The sequence below is a fragment of the Chiloscyllium punctatum genome, chromosome 9 (assembly GCF_047496795.1).
Source record: "Chiloscyllium punctatum isolate Juve2018m chromosome 9, sChiPun1.3, whole genome shotgun sequence".
In the NCBI taxonomy this organism is placed as follows: Eukaryota; Metazoa; Chordata; class Chondrichthyes; order Orectolobiformes; family Hemiscylliidae; genus Chiloscyllium; species Chiloscyllium punctatum.
The window spans coordinates 101,043,064-101,064,918 of NC_092747.1; the positions used below are offsets into that span (position 1 = coordinate 101,043,064).

General features: G+C 40.5%; 1 protein-coding gene across 3 annotated transcripts in view; it reads right to left on the reverse strand.

Annotated features, from left to right (window-relative positions):
* Window positions 1-2,434: 2,434 nt before the first annotated feature.
* Window positions 2,435-21,855, reverse strand: part of pibf1 (progesterone immunomodulatory binding factor 1) — a 155,058-nt gene continuing 135,637 nt past the window's right edge. Inside the window, exons 16-18 of one of the 3 annotated variants that reach the window (XM_072577979.1) lie at window positions 20,785-20,869; window positions 11,465-11,641; window positions 2,435-3,043 (exon numbers count right to left, since the gene is read on the reverse strand). In XM_072577979.1, coding sequence (XP_072434080.1) covers window positions 2,990-3,043; window positions 11,465-11,641; window positions 20,785-20,869 — 316 coding nt within the window. In that variant the 3' untranslated portion in view covers window positions 2,435-2,989. Of the gene's footprint in view, window positions 3,044-6,549; window positions 6,706-11,464; window positions 11,642-20,784; window positions 20,870-21,855 lie in introns of those variants that run through there. The other 2 variants (XM_072577978.1, XM_072577980.1) reach the window with 2 other exon arrangements.

Sequence of the window (21,855 nt, forward strand, 5' to 3'; positions counted from 1 at the left end):
CTTTGTGCTAACGATCTATTCCTATATTGTAAATGATAAATTGTTTTGATGTAACAGATAATTTCTTTTGTAAAGGTCAGCTTTGAAATGTAGATAGGTAGGATTACAGCACCCTTGGATTTTTGAATTTCTTGGCATGACACTTTGGAATGCATTAGCTTTATGAATGAAATTATGTGCATATGTAAATGCAGTGTACATTCTTGTCTCCATTGGGTATATTATGCAAAGCAAGTGTAATCTGGGGCTGCAGATTGGTACTGGTTAATGATTACCTTCCTGAAGAAGGGCTTATGCCCGAAACGTCGATTCTCCTGTTCCTTGGATGCTGCCTGACCTGCTGCGCTTTTCCAGCAACACATTTTCAGCTCTGATCTCCAGCATCTGCAGTCCTCACTTTCTCCTCCTTAATGATTACCTTGTCAAACATGAAATGCAGATTGCATGCCAAAATACAAATGTTGCCCCTTGGTTCAGGAAATATACAATTATGAAGATTCTTAGATACACTGGACATAAAAGATTAAGACTGATGGAAATGTTAAAAATTCTGAGCAGTAGTAAAGTGGGCATTATGTTGGAATAGCAATATGTTGAGCCAAGGTAGTGAGATTCAGTCTCTCACATGAGTGAGTTCTTGATCTCAGATATACTAAAGGGTACAAAAGAGGAAAGAGCAATAACTTCAAGCTGCAGCAACTCATTTACTGTGGCTGCTTTAGGACAAGACCAGTGCAAAATCTGGGAATAACGTGCAGTCTATGTCACAGGCTGCAGGTAGTTAACGCAGTGAAGATGAAAGAAAATAAAAAAATCACCAGTCAAAAAAGACAACATAAAATCTCAAACCTTCAACAATTAAACCTATTGTTTCTTTAACGTACAAAACACCTGAAATATCTTACAGTGGTGTTACAAATAAAAAATGAGAAAAATGGAACTCCATTTAACCTTTTGAAAACCATGTTAAATTGGTGTTGTCTGTTACAGTTTAAATAAGTTGCAGACAACTCTGACCAGAATGTTATGAATGAATTTGCCCGAGGTCCCACAGCGCCAAAGCATTGAAATCAATACAAACATAACCTGGGACCAAAAGCAAAACATTCCTACTTTATTAGGAACAAAATTACAATAATCTTTAATACTAAACATACTATCCCTAATCCTTTTGGCCCTGTAAGGTTACAACACTTTCCGATTCTCTTGTAGATCTATGCAGCCGCGCTCCCTGTAGCTCTGTCTCTGTGAAGCTGCTTTCTTTCTCTCTGCCTCTGGATGGTCAGCTCCTCTCTGCCACTTGCTGTGCTGCTCTCCTCAGAAGACCTCAGTCAATTCCAAGAGCAGTTCAAAGAAAGAGGGATCTGCAGGTGAACTCTGTTTTTATACTTTTTCTGGAACTGTCTATAGTTCTGACCAATCAGGGAGTTACACTTAAGAGTTTGAAACACTAGTCAGTCATTTAGATGGTATGCTACTGTTTCTTAGTTTAGCAGGACCCAGTGCCTTTCTGTCCGGACTGTCCTTTATTTAGTGAATAAGTTGGGGGTATCTGTGCAGAATAACAGTTGCCTCTTACATTATGCTAATGTCATTAGCGCCTGGCTGCAGTGTTTGCCCAGTGTCTGGTGTACAGGTTTTGTGATTTCAGAGTTTCACTTGACCAATGTACTCAGTATCCCTTGCTGTTTGGCTAAGTTCACAATCTACCTGTGTTTTAGCAGCCAGGCGACTGCTACACTGGTTAACTGGCCATTAAAGTATGTCATCTTCACAAACTAGCAAACAGAAGTGTTTAGATTAGATTAGATTAGATTACTTACAGTGTGGAAACAGGCCCTTCGGCCCAACAAGTCCACACCGCCCCGCCGAAGCGTACCCACGCATACCCCTACATCTACATCAACCCCTTACCTGACACTATGGCCAATTCACCTGACCTGCACATCTTTGGACTGTGGGAGGAAACCGGAGCACCCGGAGGAAACCCACGCAGACACGGGGAGAATGTGCAAACTCCACACAGTCAGTCGCCTGAGGCGGGAATTGAACCCGGGTCTCCAGCGCTGTGAGGCAGCAGTGCTAACCACTGTGCCACCGTGCCGTGTTGTGACATAGTGGGCCATATTTCTCTCTCTGAGCGAGATGCTCAGAGTTTGGGTTTGACCTCAAGACATAAGAGCAAGGAAAATGCCTTGTAACATGATCAAATTGATTTAGTATCTAACTGCAAAACCCTTCAACGCACAATGGCAGGTGATAAGAGTGGGAGAGATTCCTAGTTAGCCATGTGTTGGAAAGAATGTTAGGCCTTTCCTTTCATTATCTAAAGGTCCAGACTACAAAATACATGTAAAAGTGTATGTTGTTACAGCAATTCAGATTCCCCCAGTGAACTGTAATATACCACCACCATCAAAATAGTAAACAGGTATAAAGGAAAATAAAATCTTTATTAACATTTTCTTTTTAAACATGTATAGTGCCACATCAAACATATAACATGGATACCCATCACAGCAATAAAACAAATTACTGTACGTTGATAACATTGACATTATGCAAACCTACCTTTCCTTTCAGTTGTCCGATAAACTGTATTTACACTGTAAGTTTGGTATTAGTGCAAAGTAGTTAGCACTACACTGATGCTAATCTTTGCAGTGCAAACAAGGTTTTAATCCTTGGGCCAACTGAAGTACAAAACAAACCCTTACTCCAGGAGGCTCACTCTGTTTTGCATTGGTTCCAGGTCAGGACCTGATTGTAGATTCAGGTTGCATTTACATTAGCAACACAGCATTAAGCTTTACACCAACGGTTGTAGTGAAACTGCATCTCAAGTTGTTCACCAACAATAGGTTTAGAAGGAGAATCACAGCACTTGAACTGGAAAAACTGCAACTTCAGTTGCGTTATCAGGCTAATGAAAATGAATAGGATGAGGAAGTACAGAATCCAGGTGGGTCCTTTACACATTTCAAAAATATCAAGTATTCTTCTGCTTCAATTTTTTGTACCAAGCAGGACACTCTCTGTTTGTCTGCAAGAGAAAACAACAATTCAAATCAGCAAGAACATAGCATCGGAAATTCATTTTCTATTAAAGAATCCCTTACAGTGTAAAAAAGCTCTCCAAGAAATACTAGTAATGACACCATGAACTGCCCGTCCTGTAAACACCAATGCCATTCTCACATTGCACTCTGAATCAGTCATGAGGGGGTCCACAGAAGGTGAAGAAGTTACTTAAACTTGAACATATTTGAATGCGAAATCTACCATCAGTTGGGGTAAAACAAAATGTCAAAAGTCTAACAGCTGCATAGGTTATTTTATTTTGTTTGACACTAAACTGCTTCACTCAATTATTACATACAGCATAAGTGTCCATGATCTTGTCTTCATAGACCATACTAGCATATACCATGCCACTCTAGTTATTTGAATTTTGTCATTAATTTGTATGGATCTCAAGTTGCTGATGCCAAGCTTGCATGTTCTGATTGAGAATACACCCATTAATAAGGAAAGAGTAACAAAAACAAAAGCAAAAGCAAAATATTATGGAAGCTAGAAATCAGAAATAAAAACAAAGAAATACTCTGTCGTTCAGGCAGCCTAAGACCAAATGGGATTACAGTACAACTGATGGTTGTATGATAAATATGGTCAGCGTTTTGTGATATTGAAAGTTGAATTGAAATTCTGACTAGGGAAGTATATATCTGAACTCCGTTTAACCAACCTTTAACCTCTGCCCTCACCCCTTCTCTTCCCTCCCACAATAATGATAGTGTACCCCGATCCTCACCCCTCAGGACCTTCCCAATCCAAAGGATCATAAACTGCAATTTCTGTCACCTCCAATGGGATACCATGACATATTCTCCACTTTTGTCAGCATTTCACAGGGACTGTTCCCTCCAGGGACTGGTCCACTCCTCTTCCATTCCCAACAATTCTCAACACCCTCCCATGATATCTTCTCATCCAACCACAGAAGGTGTAACACTTGCCTGTTTATCTCTGCCTTCCTCGCTAAAAGCTTCAGACATACCTCCAAGGTAAAGCAGCAATTTACTTATACTTCATTCAATACAGTCCACTGTATTCACTGTTCACAGTGTGGTCCCCTCTACGTTGGGTAGACATAATGCAGACTGGGTGAATGCTTTGCAGAACACTTAACTTCTGTCCATAAAAAATGACCCAGTGCGTCCAGTCACCTGCCACTTCAACACATCACCATGTTCCCACAACAACATTTCAGTCTCAGGCCTACTGCAATGTTCCAGCAACTCTCAGTGCAAGCTCAAAGAACAACATTTTATTTTCCGCTTGGAGATCTGCAGCCTCTCGGATTCAATATTGAGTTCAATAACTTTAGAGCCTAATTCTATTCTCCCATGATCCCCCCTCCATCCTGTAATGTCATGGGTTGTTTTTAGCACAGCCAACCCATTATCCCTACGCTCAGGGTTATCACATGACGTGGTTTGCTTTCAGCACAGACTACCCATTCTCTGCTACCCTCAGCTCTCGATAATTATCATTTATTTAGCTTCTCTTCCATCCTGGCCTACTATTCATAATCCCATTGTTTACAAACCCCTTTCATATGTCTCTCTGAACTCCATCTCCACCTATCTGCTCACCTCCCTCTCCCAAACTTGTCTTCAGCATAAATATCAGTTTTCCCTAGCTGCTGTCAGTTCTGATTAGGAGTCACCAGACTCGAAACGTTAACACTGCTTACTTCCTACAGATGCTGCCAGTCCTATTGGGTTTTGGCAGCAATTTCTGTTTTTGTTTCATATCTCAAGCATCTGGTGTTCTTTGTTTTACTTTAACTTCTGATGTTTAAAAGACAGCAAAACCTTTTAGGTATGAGACCTTAAACAGATAACAGGCCTGGGACAGGAGAAAGCAGAGTATCTCTTTGGATGTCATTGTGGTAAACATGAGAAATAGAAGTGGCAGTAGATTATGACAGTCTTTTATGCATTCAAAACAGTCATTGCTGATCTGATCATGGCTTCACTTCACCTTGCTCTATAACCCGTCATAAATCTTGTCAATCCAAAGTTAGTCTAAATCCGCCTTGAGTATATGGTCTGGATGGCTAGTTTGTAATGCAGAGTGATGCCAACAGTTCAATTCCAGCACTGACTCCGGTTATCATGAAGCATTCCGTTTCTTAAGCTCTCTGTACACTTCAGCATGGTGACCCTCACTTTAAAACCACCACCAGTCGACTCCCCCTAATGACAGAGAAGCTCTGTGGTTCAGTAGGACTATGGTGACTTTATCCTTACTTTATTTAATTTCGAACTGCCACTGTTCTCTGAAAGACAATTCCGGACACTAACAACTCTCAAAGAGACTGCTCCAGTGATAAGCCACAACAGTGCCATATTTTATTCAAAGATATTATTATCTAAAAGGTTGAAGATCAGCGATAGTATAAATCCTAAGACTGGGACTTTGAATAAACTTGTCTGGCTAGATTGTTCTTGTACCCATGTGCTAAGTGCTGCTTTTCCAGGAACCAACAATTGTTCTTCTCTGTGGTGTTCTCCCTCCCTTCAATAAATGATCTGTGTGAAGCACAATGTGAGGGACTCACATACAGCTTAAATTGCGAAACAGAAATTTGGCAAATTATACGTTATAAAAGCTCACATTAAAATATGCTCACATATGTTTCAGTTTTCATTACAAGTTTGTTTTCTAAAATGTTCAATTAAGTAAAATTATACGATACTTTGGCTGCTCATTTATCACAGCATGAAATTGTATTAATTGTATGAAAATAAAACCTCCTGGTATGTGATCTATTTCATGTGCTCGAATTATGGGCCAACTCATTTGCCTTTTTGAGTGACTCTGTAATGTCTGGAGCAGCAGAACTAATCCTGAGATGGTGTCAAAATTGCATCACTAGTAACATAAGCACTTGGAAAGGATGGAAGCTGATATGACAATGACGACACCCTGCCATAACAGTTTCTCATTGAATTGAACAACTTCTTGATAGAGGAGGCAGGGAACTTTCAGGTGTTTAAAAAAAAACCTCATTATTCTTTCAAAAGCTGTTCCTATTTCTTCCACCTCTGCATTTTTTTTTGTTAAACGTACACAGTAGCAGTGAAAACCTCAACATGTCACAGCAATCTCTGCAAACATTTTTTTAAAATTTAGAATTAAGACTTTTAAAATCAAGAAAGATGAATAACATTTTGAATGAAACCTAAGTCGAATACTGCTGCTGGAATTCTTGAAGCCCAGAAGGCTGAGGAGACCAAGTTAATAACAATTTCAAGACTGACAGCAAGGTCAATGGTCAAGGAATACTAGTCAAAGATTAACACTTCGAGTGGAGTTGAGAGGATCAGATCAGTAAGGATGTTTGAATGAACTAGCACAAGAGATTGCCTACTTATGATCCTGTGCTAAATCTGACTTTAAGGGGTGAGGTGAGAAACAGTCATAGAGATGTGCAGCATGGAAACAGATCCTTCAGTCCAACTCATCCGTGCTAACCAGACATTCTTAATTAATCTAGTCCCACTTACCAGCATTTGGCCCATATCCCTCTAAAATTTTCCTGTTCATGTACTCATCCAGATGCCTTTTAAATGTTGTAATTGTACCAGCCTCCACCACCACCTCTGGCAGCTCGTTCCATACACACACCACCCCCTGCAAGAAAAGGTGCCCCTTAGGTCCTTTTAAATCTTTCCCCTCTCACCTTAAATCTAAGCCATCTAGATTTGGACTCCCCTATCCTGAGGAAAAGACCTTGACTGTTCATCATATCTATGTCCTGTACAGCCACAACATGACCTAGCAATTCCTATACTCAATGCACTGATAGTCAAATCTAGCCTTGATATCAAAGACTGAGTGTGGCACCTAGAAACCCTAGCAAAAATGGAATCAATAGGTACAGGAGAGCAAATTCTCTGCTGGTTGGGAGTCATATCTAGTACATAGGAAGATGGTATGATTGTTGGAGGTCAGTCATCTCAGCTCCAGGACATCTCTGCAAGAGTTCCTCACGGTAGTGTCCTAGCCCAACCACCTTCACCTGCTGCATCAATGACTGTCCCTCCAGAGGGCAGAAATGGAAATGCTTGCTAATGATTGCACAATGTTTGGCACCATTCGTGACTCCTCAGATACTGAAGCAGTCCATTTTCAAATGCAACAAGATCTAGACAATACCCACACTTGGGCTGACAAGAGGTAACATGCACGCCACACAAATGCCAGGCAAGGACCATCTCCAATAATTAACGATCTAACCACCACTCTTGATCTTCAATGGTGTTACCATCAATGAATCCCTCAATATCAAAATACTGGCGTTTACCATTGAGCAGAAAATTAACAGGACTGTGCGGTGTGTAACTCACCGCCTCACTCCCCAAAGCCTGTCCATCATCTACAAAGTCAGAAGGCACATGACACCAATTTATGGTCCAACAGGTTTATTTGAAATCACAAGCTTCTGAAGCACTACTCCTTTGTTAGGTGAAATAGAGAGAGGCACACAGGCACAGAATTTATAGATGGAGATCATTGCAAGATAATTCCAAGTAATTAAGAGTGCCAAAAGATAATACAAATGGTGTGAGTGGAGTGTTGACAGGCTGAATAACAAGTCTTTGCAGGTGATCAAAAGGGTCAAACGGTGTGAATAGTGTCTGACTAGCAAGTTAGGGGATGAATTATTATCTGACAGACAACTACCTGCCGATCTGACCAGGCAAACACATCTATCACTTCACCAGCCTGATAAAGACCTTTGCTTCAGACTTTCAGAGTATCCTGTGCACTCTCATCCTGTGTACTTCTCCCATTGGAAACTTCTACCGCCCTTTGAAGATGTACAAAGACAACACACCCAGACATCCCATCGTATCAGGCAACAGAACCCTGTATGCGAACCTCTCTGGGAATCTTGAAACCCATTGTTCAAGGAACCCCCAATCTCTGTCCCAACACTACAGACTTCTGACAGAAACTCAGCACCCATGGACTAGTCGAACCATGAACATTGCTCGTCACAATGGATGTTTTGGCATTCTACACCAACATCCGCCACGATGATGGCATTGCTGCAACAGCCTCAGTGCTCAACACCATTAAGTGCTAATTCCCAGATGCCATCCTAAAACTCATCTGCTTCATCCTCGACAACATCTTCGCCTTTGACCACCAGCTCTTCATCCAGACACATAGAACAGCCATGGGAACCAAATTTGCAACCCAATACGCAAACATTTCATGAACAAGCTCAAACAAGACATCTTTGCTGCACAGGACCTCCAACCAACGGTTTACACCAGATATATTGACGACATTGTCCTCATTTGGACTTGTGGTGAGAAATCACTGGAGAGACAACATGACGATATCAACAAGTTTCATCCTAACATCAGACTTACCATGGACTACTCTTCAGAATCAGTCTCATTCCTGGACACATGCCTTGCCATTAAGCACAGACACCTCAGTACCTCACTCTACTGCAGGCCCATGGATAACCTAGAATCTTGAATCCCTACAGTGTGGAAAAGGACCTTCGGCCTAACAAGTCCGCACCGAGCCTCCGAAGAGTAACCCACCCAGACCCAATACTCCTACTCCTATATTTACCCCTGACTAATGTACCAAACCAACACAACCATGAGCACTATGGGCAATTTAGCATTGTCAATTCACCTGCCCTGCACATCTTTAGACTGTGGGAGGAAACCAGAGCATCCAGAGGAAACTTATGCAGACACTGGGAGAATGTGCAAATTCCACACAGTCGCCCGATGCTAGAATCGAACCCGGATCCTGGCGCTGTGAGGCAGCAGTGCTAACCACTGAGCGACTGTGCCACCCCAAATGTAACCAACCTCACGATGCTTCAATTTTTCTAGCTTCCACCTTAAGCATGTAGAAGAAGCCATCTCCCATGGACAAGCCCTGTGCATATACTGGGGCTGCTCCGATAAGGAGGAACATGACAGCCACCTACAGTTGCTGAAAGGCACCTCTCTTGCCTTCAAACAACTTCCAAATCTCAAACAGCTTCCAAATCTCAAACAGACTACTGTTCGCAGCAAACTACCCAGCCTTCAGGATATCGACCACAACATCACACACATGGGCGGCACGGTGGCACAGTGGTTAGCACTGCTGCCTCACAGCGCCAGAGACCCGGGTTCAATTCCCGCCTCAGGCTACTGTGTGGAGTTTGCACATTCTCCCCGTGTCTGCGAGGGTTTCCTCTGGATGCCTCCTGATGCACAGTCCAAAAATGTGCAGGTTAGGTGAATTGGCCATGCTAAATTGCGCGTAGTGTTAGGTGAATGGGTCTGGGTGGGTTGCACTTCAGCGGGTCGGTGTGGACTTGTTGGGCCGAAGGGCCTGTTTCCACACTAAGTAACCTAATCTAAGTAAACCCTGTCATGGCAACCTCTGCAAGATATGCCAGATCATCGACATGGATACTACCATCACACATGGGAACACCATCCACCAAGTAGGTACTCATGTGACTCAATCAATGTCTACCACATATGCTCCAGGAAAGGATGCCCAAGGCATGATATAATGGCGAGACCATGCAGACACTGTGACAATGGATGAATGGACAATGCGCAACAATCGCCAGGCAGAAGATTTCCGTCCCAGTCAGGAAACACTTCGGCAGTCAAGGACATTCAGTCTCCAGTCTTCGAGTAAACATCCTCCAAGACAACCTTCGAGATACACAACAACGCAGAATTGCCAAGCAGAAACTGATAGCCAAATTCTGTACCCATGAAGACGGCCTCAACTTTGATCATGTTGTGCTACACGTAACCCCACCATGTTCTGTGTTTGTAAAATCTTTCTGTTTTGACACCATTACCTTAATAATTTGCTATGATCTCTCTACCTTTATTAGTTGGTATGTTTTTGGGTTACTTGTTACTTTGGTTAGACCCTTACCATGCAACTCTGATACCTATCATGTTATTCCAGACATTTGATTTGTTTCTAGCACCATCTTATTTTTGATTTTTTTTTGTAATTATCTTTCAGCCTCAATTAATCAGATCATGCATAATCCCTTCACTTGCTATTTAACTGTTGCCACTTTACTTACACCATTTTGACACTTTCAATCACCAGTAAAGACTTATTCAGCCTGTCAACACTCCACTCACACCATTTATACTGTCTTTTAACACTCTTAATTACCTAGAATTATCTTGTAATGCTCTCTCTGTCTATAATGTGGATAAATGTCTGGTTATCCACTTTGGTGGCAAGAACAGGAAGGCAGATTACTACCTCAATGGTATCAAATTAGGTAAAGGGGCTGTTCAGAGAGATCTGGGTGTTCTTGTCCACCAGTCAATGAAGGCAAGCATGCAGGTACAGCAGGTCGTGAAGAAGGCTAATAGCATACTGGCCTTCATAACAAGAGGGATTGAGTATAGAAGCAAAGAGGTGCTTCTGCAGCTGTACAGGGCCCTGGTGAGACCACACCTGGAGTACTGTGTACAGTTCTGGTCTCCAAATTTGAGGAAAGACATTCTGGCTATTGAGGGAGTGCAGCGTAGGTTCACGAGGTCAATTCCTGGAATGGCAGGATTGCCTTACATGGAAAGACTGAAGCGACTGGGCTTGTATACCCTTGAGTTTAGAAGACTGAGAGGGGATCTGATTGAAACGTATAGGATTATGAAAGGACTGGACACTCTGGCAGGAGGGAACATATTTCCGTTGATGGGGGAATGCTGAACCAGAGGACACAACTTAAAAATACGGGGTAGACCATTTAGGACAGAGATGAGGAGAAACTACTTCACCCAGAGAGTGGTGGCTGTGTGGAATGCTCTGCCCCAGAGGGCAGTGGAGGCCCAGTCTCTGGATTCATTTAAGAAAGAATTGGATAGAGCTCTTAAAGATAGTGGAGTCAAGGGGTATGGAGATAAGGCTGGAACAGGATACTGATTAGGAATGATCAGCCATGATCATATTGAATGGCGGTGCAGGCTCGAAGGGCAGAATGGCCTACTCCTGCATCTATTGTCTATTGTCTATTGTCTAAATTCTGTACCTGTGTGCCTCCCTCCACTTCAACTGACATAGGAGCAGCATTCCAAATGTTTGTGATTTCAAAAACCTATTGGACTATAACCTGGTGTTGCGTGACTTGTGGCTTTGTCCATCCCAGTCCAACATCAGCAAAAATCCTGGAATTCATCCCTAAGGGCATTATGGTCAACTTGCAGTACATAAATTGCGGCAGTTCAAGAAGGCAGCTCACCACGACTTTCTCAAGGGGAACTGGGGACGCTCAATAAATGTTGACCAACGGACAATGGCCACATCCCACGAAAAATAAAAGAAAATGATCTGGTAAAATAAAACTAGTGCTTTCTTTGGTTCCAAGAAAAAGATAACTTACAAAAATAGTTGGTTTTGGTTTGTAGACATTTTCATCCTCATGTGGGGGGATGCTCAGAGACAATTTTGTTGCTTGGGCAATAGGATTACTTTTGAGATCATCACGAGAAACTGGTAAGCCATCACCATGCTGCTTGTTGTGCAAATTTATCAGAACTTGCTTCATTACTGCCAATTCCTGAAACATATAAACATCACTGATATTAAAGCAAATAATCAACACAGACAAGCAACACAACCACAAAATGCTTTACTCTCCAATTTTGCTGCTAATGTACACTTGTGTTGATTTAACAAGTAAATTGAAAGATTCATTTTAATATCTGATCTAAAATTCAAAAATAGACATTTGAAGGACAATAAAGTGTGACAGTTTTGGATGTGTAAATGGTACAGTAAAGAAAAAGTCTATTTTCAACAAAATGTCCATGGGCATTAAACACTGGCACAATCAGAATGCCCACGTCCCATGAATAAATAAAAGGCTGCAAATTCACATTGTATTTGCCAGTCCAAAGATGGTATTGAAAGAATAATAGACTTTTGCTCTGGCATAATGAATACAAATGCTTATTTTTTTAATATATGTGATGAAGTACTTGAGGGGATTTAAATGCAGTGCATGTACTTTCATAGGTATTTTTATGTAGTGAAGTTTAGAATCGGACTTCATTGTAGGTCAATCTCTCACACGTGGACTGAGCTCATCACCACTTTCTTGGGGCAATTAGGGATGGATAATAAAATGCTGGCCCAGTCAGCCCCGTACATGTCCCATGAGGGAAGTAAAACAGAAGCTAAGTTATTTTTGAGACAGCTTGGAAATAACTTTTGAAAGTCAGAATCCCTCACAAGTGATCACTTGCTAGAACAAATACTGATCTACTTGACCTGGTAATTCTTGACTCAAAAACAGTATCAATAGGAGAGAAGTTGAGATCCAGGTGTAGTATGCCCAAACGTGAAGGAGAGATTCATACACAAAGGAAATCTACAAGTAGAGGAACTGGAGGGTGAAGTTACAGATGAAGACACTAAAAGAAAACAGGCTGACCATAAAGAAGAACACAACAAAATCTTATGAGAAGAAATAAATTTCGCTCAAGACGACATCTGTTTATCAGGCAGAATTTGGAGGCGATATGAACTGCCTAAAAAGATCTAAAAGCTGGAGATGAGTGAATTGCTCAGAGATGCAGAACAGCTTGATACTGAACCAGAAATGGCCATATCGTCAATTGGGATGTGAAAGGTTGATTAGGTGAAAAGGAACTCTGGAATGTTCAGTCATCAGGGATGCCATGTAACAAAGGCAGAAGGTCAACAGAATTCTGCCTCGCTGAAGATAATCATAGCTGTGAAACTTGAACACAAAGCAGTTGTCAGAGAACACTTTGAATATTGATATACATCATGTGTACAAAGAATGGCAAATTGTGGAACTGGGTAGCTACATGCTGCCACATTTTTGTGGGAATGATACAAATGTTTGTGGTGGCATAATGCACATCTTCATTGCATTGACAAATAAATGTACAATTTACATTTTTATTTTACGTATCAATTGCCTCTTAATTCACATGTCGGATATAAGTTAAAAGCTACAAAAAGAGGAATCCTGTTGGCAATTTCTTTATTTGTGAGTCCCAGTAAATTTAGTATCTTGGTTTATGGTTCCTCCACAAGGATAGCAATGTAAATGACTTCAATAAGTTCTCAAGTTTCAAAATTAATTGAGGAACAAACTTTCCAAGATTTATTTTAAAATGACTAGGTACATTAAATAAATTCTCATAAAACTGCACCATATGCTCCAAACACAGAAATCACTGGGAAAGCTCAGCAGGTCTGGAAGCATCTGTGGAGAGAAAGCAGATTTAATGTTTCGAGTCCGGTGACCTTACCTCAGAACTGTTGCTTTCTCTCCATAGATGCTGCCAGACCTGCTGAGCTTTTCGAGCAACTTCTGTTTTTGTCTCTGATGTACAGCATCTGCAGTTCGTTTGTTTTTTATTTAGCACCATATGCTGATTTTTTTAATGGGTGCAATGTACATGCAGTTTTGTAAGTTAATGAGTGGAATTTTAATGTTTATTGGTCACCACATCATTAAACTATCATTTAAACATGGTTGCTTATTTTTATTTCTGAGATCCATTAAGAAATAACATTAGAAAATTAAATGAGTAAATAAAATGTACAAAAGTAACAAAAGTCTAGATAGGGCCTCTTCCCCATTTCCCACCTGACAGTTGGGTAACGTAAAGAGGATGATGCAAGTTAATGTGCATTTGAAAAGTTCAGATTCTATTTTTAAAGAGGCAAAATAAGGCAACGCTTTCTTTTGTTTTTATACCTGTTTAATACACTGCCCCTTTTACATTTAGTATTTAAAGTATTCATTGTTGGATTTGTTTTGGGGAATAGAGAACATCATAGAATTTCTGTTCTGTTCAAACTTTTCTCTCAGATGACACTGTTCCAGATTTCTTTCTGGTTCTTCCTACCTGGCCTCCTCCAATTCAACAAAGCACAGCATCCCTGAGTCAATTCCATCAGATCACAGTTGGGGAAAACAAGTCTTGCCCTCTTTTATGGCAAAGCTGCCATTAAGATAAGTTTGAATGTCCAGAGTGAACATTCATGAATAATGAATGAGTAGGGTGAGTGACATTAGTGGGCAGGGATGACTGGTAGGTTAAAGGAGTAATCCGTTCAGGGGCTAGTCAGGCAATTAGTGTTAGCATAGTCAGGAATGATAGTTGTGCTGGTCAGTGTGTAGGTGGGGTTAGCTGAAGAGTCAGACTGATAGTGATGGGGAATAAACAGAATGGGATCAGTTCTGCACTTAGCTCTGTACTTAATTGCAGTTTGGCTAAATTTTAAACATTCCTGGGTAACTATCCGATAAGTACAGTTGAACTGTCAAGTCTTCAACTCTAAGTTGAAGACACAATAGCAGGGAACAGGCGAACTACCCATTATAACTTAAAGCCTCCTTGACAATTCCATGGTGATGGGTCATATGTCTGGTCTCTGGTAATCCTCAGACTGGAAGATCTGTGTAGATATTTAAGTTTACTGCAAGGATATTGACAGTTTCATTACTTCATCTTCAGCAGCACTTATTCATAAAATTTTGATAAAATGCTGTTGGTTTTTGCATGAAAATGTATTTAAATGACAACTAAGCAATTACATTTATGCAAAATAGCTTAAAAAAGGGTTTAAATAGAGCAAAGTAGGAATTAGTATACCAGTGACTTGATCACTCATGTAAGTCACCGGACATTTTGCAACTCATATATAAAAAAGCTGTCAGTGTAGTGCAGCTGTCCTGGAAGGCAACACAGTTAATGTCAACTTGCTGAAGATGAGACCAGCTCAGTATGCAAAATTACTCCAAGGGAATTCACTGGGACTGTTTTAAGTATAAAGGTAGATAAGTTGTGATGTAAACCATATACTTTTACACGGAATAACTGAATGATGAAAGTAGCACAAATTAATCTGATTTGAGCACAAGATCAAAGATTTATGCTCCAAGCATGAAGACAGTTTACAAAAGCAATTCTCAATTTCAAGATTTGGTGGATTGTAAGGTAAAAATAGCAAGAAAGATTTTGTTGCCAAACACTTCTGTTATGCAGCATGGGCCCTCTGCCAATTATCATGCCAGCTGAACCTCATTAATAGACATCTGGAGATACACTGGGCCAACAATTCTACAAACAGCTTTAAGTGACACAAGCAGGTTGTCTTCTTCAATTTTCTCCAATGGATTTCACTGGTGTGTTCAGTTATAAAGTGAGATTCCTTTTCAAAAGGCACAAGGAAGCATGCATATTTGTTGTTCCATTAAATATGATTAATGCACCAATATCACCAACCCCACCAGCTCCAAATATAATTACTTTCAGAATAATTCCTTTAGCACTGAACATTTGCCGCATTTTATACCAGCTGTAATAACTGCTTTAATGATCTAAGGACTATAAGATACAGATGATGGTTCTCAAATTATTACATTGCAATTGAAAGATACCTGATATTAAAAACCAAACCTCCATATGTTGATATAATTCCATAGTGTGTATTAACTAAAACCATATTACTTCTTTATTACTAAACTTCAGAGTTAAAGTTCATCACACCAAATCAATACATTCAGAAGCAATATAAAAATTGATTTGCAAAATGCATTGTTGTAAACAACGCATAAGGTCTAATAGTGACACTCATTTGTGCCAGCAAGACTGGTATGTTTTGCGTAACATTTAGTCGAAAGAAAAATGCCCTAAATATTATTTTCGACAACCAAATTATCAATGTTTCATTAGTGATAGACCAGATCTAAAATTTGAAGTTCTAAATTGGAGGACGGCTGATTTTGACAGTATGAGGCAAGAACTTTGAAAAGCTGATTGGGGGCAAATGTTTGCAGGTAGAGGGATAGCTGGAAAATGGGAGCCTTCAGAAATGAGATAATGAGAGAACAGAGACAGTATATTCCTGTTAGGGTGAAAGGAAACGCTAGAAGGTATAGGGAATGCTGGATGACTAAAGGTATTGAGAGTTTGGTTAAGAAAAAGGAGGAAGCATGTCAGGTATAGACAGGATAGATCAAATGAATCTTTGGAAGGGTATGAAGGCAGTAGGAGTATACTTAAGAGAGAAATCAAGAGAGCAAAAAGGGGACATGAGATAGCTTTGGCAAATAGAGTTAAGGAGAATCTAAAGGGTTTTTACAAATACATTAAGGACAAAAGGGTAACTAGGGAGAGAATAGGGCCCCTCAAAGATCAGCAAGGCGGCCTTTGTGTGGAACTGCAAAAGATGGGGGGGATTTACTAAATGAGTATTTTGCATCAGTGTTTACTGTGAAAAAGGACATAGAAAATATAGAATGTAGGGAAATAGATGGTGACATCTTGAAAAATGTCCATATTATAGAGGAGGAAGTGCTGGATGTCTTGAAATGCAATAAAAGTGGATAAAACCCTAGGACAAGATCAGGTGTACCCTAGAACCTGGTAGTAAGCTAGGGAAGTGATTGCTGGGCCACTTGCTGAGATATTTGTAACATCAATAGTCACAAGTGAGGTGCCGGAAGACTGGAGATTGGCTAACGTGGTGCCTGTTTCAGAAGGGTAGTAAGGACAAGCCAGGCAACTACAGGCCAATGAACCTGACGTCAGTGGTGGGCAACTTGTTGGAAGGAATCCAGAGGGATAGGATGTATATGTATTTGGAAAGGCAAGGGGGATTAGGGATAGTCAACATAACTTTGTGCATGGGAAATCATGTCTCACAAACTTGATTGAGTTTTTTGAACAAGTAACAAAGAAGATTATGAGGGCAGAGTGGTGAACGTGATATATTTGGACTTCAGTAAGGTGTTTGACAAGGTTTCCGGTGGGAGACTGGTTAGCAAGGTTATATCTCATGGAATACAGGGAGAACTAGCCATTTGAATACAGAACTGGCTTAAAGGTAGAAGACAGAGTGTGGTGTTGGAGGGTTGTTTTTCAGACTGAAGGCCTGTGACCAGTGGAGTGTCACAAAGATCGGTGCTGGGTCCTCTACTTTTTGTCACTTACATAAATGATTTGGATGTGAGCATAAGAGGTACAGTTAGTAAGTTTGCAGATGACACCAAAATTGGAGGTGCAGTGGACAGCAAAGAAGTTTACCTCAGATTACAACGGGATCTTGATCAGATGGGCCAATAGGCTGAGAAGTGGCAGATGGAGCTAATTTAGATAAATGTGACGCTCTGCATTTTGGGAAACAAATCTTAGCAGGACTTGTACACTTAATGGTAAGGTCCTGGGTAGTGTTACTGAACAAAGAGACCTTGGGGTGCAGGTTCATAGCTCCTTGAAAGTGGATTCGCAGGTAGGTAGGATAGTGGTCAGAGTATTGAGTACAGGAGTTGGGAGGTCATTTTGCAGCTGTACGAGACATTGGTTAGGCCACTTTTGGAACATTGCGCGCAAATCTGGTATCCTTCCTATCAGAAGGATGTTGTGCAACTTGAAAGGGTTCAGAAAAGATTTAAAAGGACGTTGCCAGAATTGGAGGATTTGAGCTATAGGGAGAGGCTACACAGGCTGGGACTGTTTTTCCTGGTGCGTTGGAGGTTAAGAGGTGACCTTATAGAGGTTTATAAAATCATGAGGGGCATGGATAGGGTAAATAGACAGTCTTTTCCCTGGGGTGGGGAGTCCAGAACTAGAGGGCATAGGTTTAGGGTGAGAGGGGAAAGATATAAAAGATCTAAGGGGCAACCTTTTCACGCAGAGGGTGGTACGTGTATGGAATGAGCTGCTAGAGGAAGTGGTGGAGGCTGGTACGATTGCATCTGGATGGGTATGTGGATAGTGAGGGTTTGGAGGGATATGGGTCGGGTTCTGACAGGTGAGACTAGATTGAGTTGGGATATCTGGTCGGCATGGACGAGTTGGACCGAAGGGTCTGTTTCCGTGCTGTACATCTCTATGACTCTGTGATTAATTAATGTTCACATTGAATTAGTTTTTCTTGAAATTGTAAATACTTGACTTTTGAATAAGAGTTCAACTTCCACTGTGGCAGCTTGAAAATTTAAATTTAGTTTTTAAAAATTTCGAAGTAAAATGATAGCAGTAAAAATTGCCGTAAAGCTGTTGGATTGATGTAAAAAACCCAACAGGGTTGGTGTTGTATTTCAAGAGAGTGTAAGTGGATATTGTGTTGTCCAATATTCCAAGCTAAGTTTCATTAGATTAGATAACATTACAGTGTGGAAACAGGCCCTTCTGCCCAACAAGTCCACATGGACCCGCCAAAGCGCAACCCACCCGTACCCCTACATTTACCCCTTACCTAACATTATGGGTAATTTAGCATGGCCAATTCACCTGACCTGCACATCTTTGGACTGTGGGAGGAAACCGGAGCACCCAGAGGAAACCCACGCAGACACGGGGAGAACGTGCAAACTCCACACAGAGAGTCGCCTGAGGCAGGAATTAAACCCGGGTCTCTGGTGCTGTGAGGCAGCAGCGCTAACCACTGTGCCACCGTGCCACCCACATGAAAAGTAGTTCGTAAAAATCAATGTACAAAGACTTGGAGGCAACCTTGCGATATTAATTGGAAAGGAGTTGTGAGATGGAAGACAGGCACTAGAGTTAAAGCGTACATTTTTGATTAGCAGGGATACGCAACAAGATGCAGCTTTTCATAATATTCATCAACGCATAGCATAAAAGGAGGGGTCTTGTGGCAGAGTTGCAGTGCCCCTATCTCTGGATCAGGAGGTCCAGGTTCAAGTCTGACCTGCTGCAGCTATGTAATTATATCTCTGAACAGGCTGAATAGAAAACATCTGGATCAAGGAATAGAGAGCTTTAAACCAAGCTTTGATTACACTAAGTTGAGAGGTGGAGTAAGTATTGAAGATGGGAGGAGCATGTTATAAAAGGGGTCAGATTAGTTGAGTTGGCACAGCTGTGACAAATGAGAAACCAGGTTATAGTCCAACAAGTTTAATTGGAAGCACACTAGCTTTTGGAGTACCACTCCTTCATCAGGTGGTTGTGGGAGCGACGCTCCGAAAGCTAGTGTGCTTCCAATTAAACCTGTTGGACTATAACCTGCTGTTGTGTGATTTTTAACTTTGTACACCCCAGTCCATCACCGGCATCTCCAAATTGTTTTAATTTGGAGTTTATTTGGATAAATAGGTGGTCATTAATTCTCGACCCAAGAAAATAAATGCATATTTTCCAAATAGTGAGGAACAAGGACGAAATAATCTTAGTGTCCATGTAAATAAATCACTAAAGTTTATTGTGGACAGCCTTAATCCAACTGAATGGTGCAACTGACTTCAGAGGTAAGGGTAAAGTAGTCTACTCCTGGTTTATATTCTTGTCCAGGCTTTTCCAAGCTGTGGGTCATGAGCTCCAAAGCAGCAATGGCTACCATGGAGCAATGACTGAGGGTAAAAGTTATGCAGCACCTTAATCACCTGAGTATTTTTAAAACTGGCATGGCATAATCTGCTGAACTTAGAAAATGCTATTTTGAAAAACCTTGAGAAGTAGGTGCTCTTTTGTATTTAAAACTCTGAGAATGAAACAACCCCCTCTTCACTCTCTCAGCTCTCCCCCCAGTGCCACTGTTGCAACTCTCTCAGGTAGCACACCACCTACCAGTCATTGCCTCTAATCTTCCCCCATAACTAACATGAAGCATCAAATTGTGGTCATGGCGGGAAAACGTTTGAGAAGTATGTTTTGATTATACGCAGAATTAAAGATATTTTTATGCACGTTCTTCGAAAACATGACAAAAGCGCATCAGTCAGTACAAATGGATTCAAACTCAAACCTTGAAAATGTTAGTTTTATTCTAACCACACTGCCATCATTATGCATGCTGTTATTTTTCTTACTCTAGTTGTTCAGCACAAGAGGAACATAAATAATTTGAAGAATCTCACAGTAATTAAAAGTATAATTTACAGATATCTTTGTATATGATTTTTATACTTATAGCTTATACTATTTATAAATTCCAGTGTACCAAAGACAAATTTCAAAAGCCTTGAATATGTTTTTATTGAGTATGTGGGTAGAATATTCTTTGTTGACGGTTTCTGTAGATTTATTTTCAATGAAGATTACAAGTTCTTATCAAATCTGTCACAGTAGCACTGTTTTGTGCCTGTCAAACTGCTGGAAGTAAATATGTTTAACTATTGTAGAATGTATTTCAATTGTTCTTTAATGGCTAAATTTGCAGGTGCGCATATTACTTGTTAAATGAAGGTACTGCATCTTACAATTACAATAAAATGTTTTGATAGGAATGGCACTTACAGATACCCTGTACATTGCCCTAACATCCAATGTGTTTAACATAGAAAATCCCACTAAACTTCCACGTCAGGTACATGCTTAAAAAATAATCCGGTCACTGCCTATTGTTCTTCCAACAGCATAAATAGCCATTCGTACATGATCATTTCTTACTATAGCTCAATTTCTTTGTTCAATCAGTTATAATTATATAATTAGTCCAAGTGAACATTAACTTACTAAATTCTCTTGTTTTCCATGGGTTGCTACATCTGTTATGCCAGCAGCTTGCAAACCATTGGAACTCGTGTCGCATTTTCCCTCGCTGAAATTAACTCATTTCAATCTTTCGTTCCATTCTGACTTAGAAACAGCTTTTAAAAAACCCCAAAAAATAACAGTAACCAATTGCCTTTCCTATTTCTTATGTCTTTATGTCCTGCCAAATGTAAGATAATTTGAAAACAAATACCTCTCGTTGATTCAAGAGTTTCTCTAGATCTGCTGCCATTTGGTTTTTCATGCGAAGTAAAGCAGCTTTCTCTTTATTTGATTGACTGAAAAAAAAGCAGGTACATTATTGAGCATAGTAAGAACCACATGTTTTATTTAATAAAGGCTTTTTCCCACTTGGGGTACTTAAGTTGAATAAACAATTATTTCACACAGTAGTTACAAACATACTACAACTTTTAATACTAATGCATAATCATGGGCTTCAAATAAATTACTCACAAAGCTTATTTTGATGAAAAAAAAGCAACTGAAAAATGACAATTATATAACTGAAAAATGAGATACCAGGTCAGCTGAAAAGAAGTACTTGGGGGTTAGGTTTAATTATACACAATTATACAGTGAAGCTGGTATTAAACGTAACTAAATCACACAGGGACAAGTAGCTACTGCTAAAGTTTAGCAGAGCCAATTTCTAGAAATGGCATTTAATAAGTCATGTTTGATGGTCAGAATGGTGCAGAAACACTTCGAGATATTTTTACGGTGAACTGTGCTGTTCAAGATTTGTCATTCGCTATGTGCCAACAACACTTGTCATCTGCTGTTTGCAATTGATCTAACTCTCACCTTGAAACGCAGAAGGAAAACCGGATTTTCTGGCAGTAATGAAAAGCAGCAGAGACATTTGCTGGTTTCAGAGCTTTCAGGTTCTGAGGTAGTAGGTTGCCACGTTCACACTTAAGACTAACTTGGTGATCCACAGAAGTTTGCACTCTGCTCAGATCTTAAAGGGTTGGAAACAGGAAGTAAGTTCCACCATCAGCATCACTACCTGTCAAGCAAAGCCCTAGGGGCACGAGGCTAAGAGGAAGAGACTCATGCTCACGATATCATCATCAATGTGTCTGTTTAAAGAGCAATTGCTTTGTGCTTCCTTTCTGGCAAAATCTCCAAGTGTTTTGCATATATAAAGCAGCCGCTGTTCCATACTTCACTGTGGATTTAATAGAAATAATTGGCACAAGAGCATAAATGGCATGGAAACATCATGCTAAGTTGGTAGAAGGTCATGTACTTGAATCCA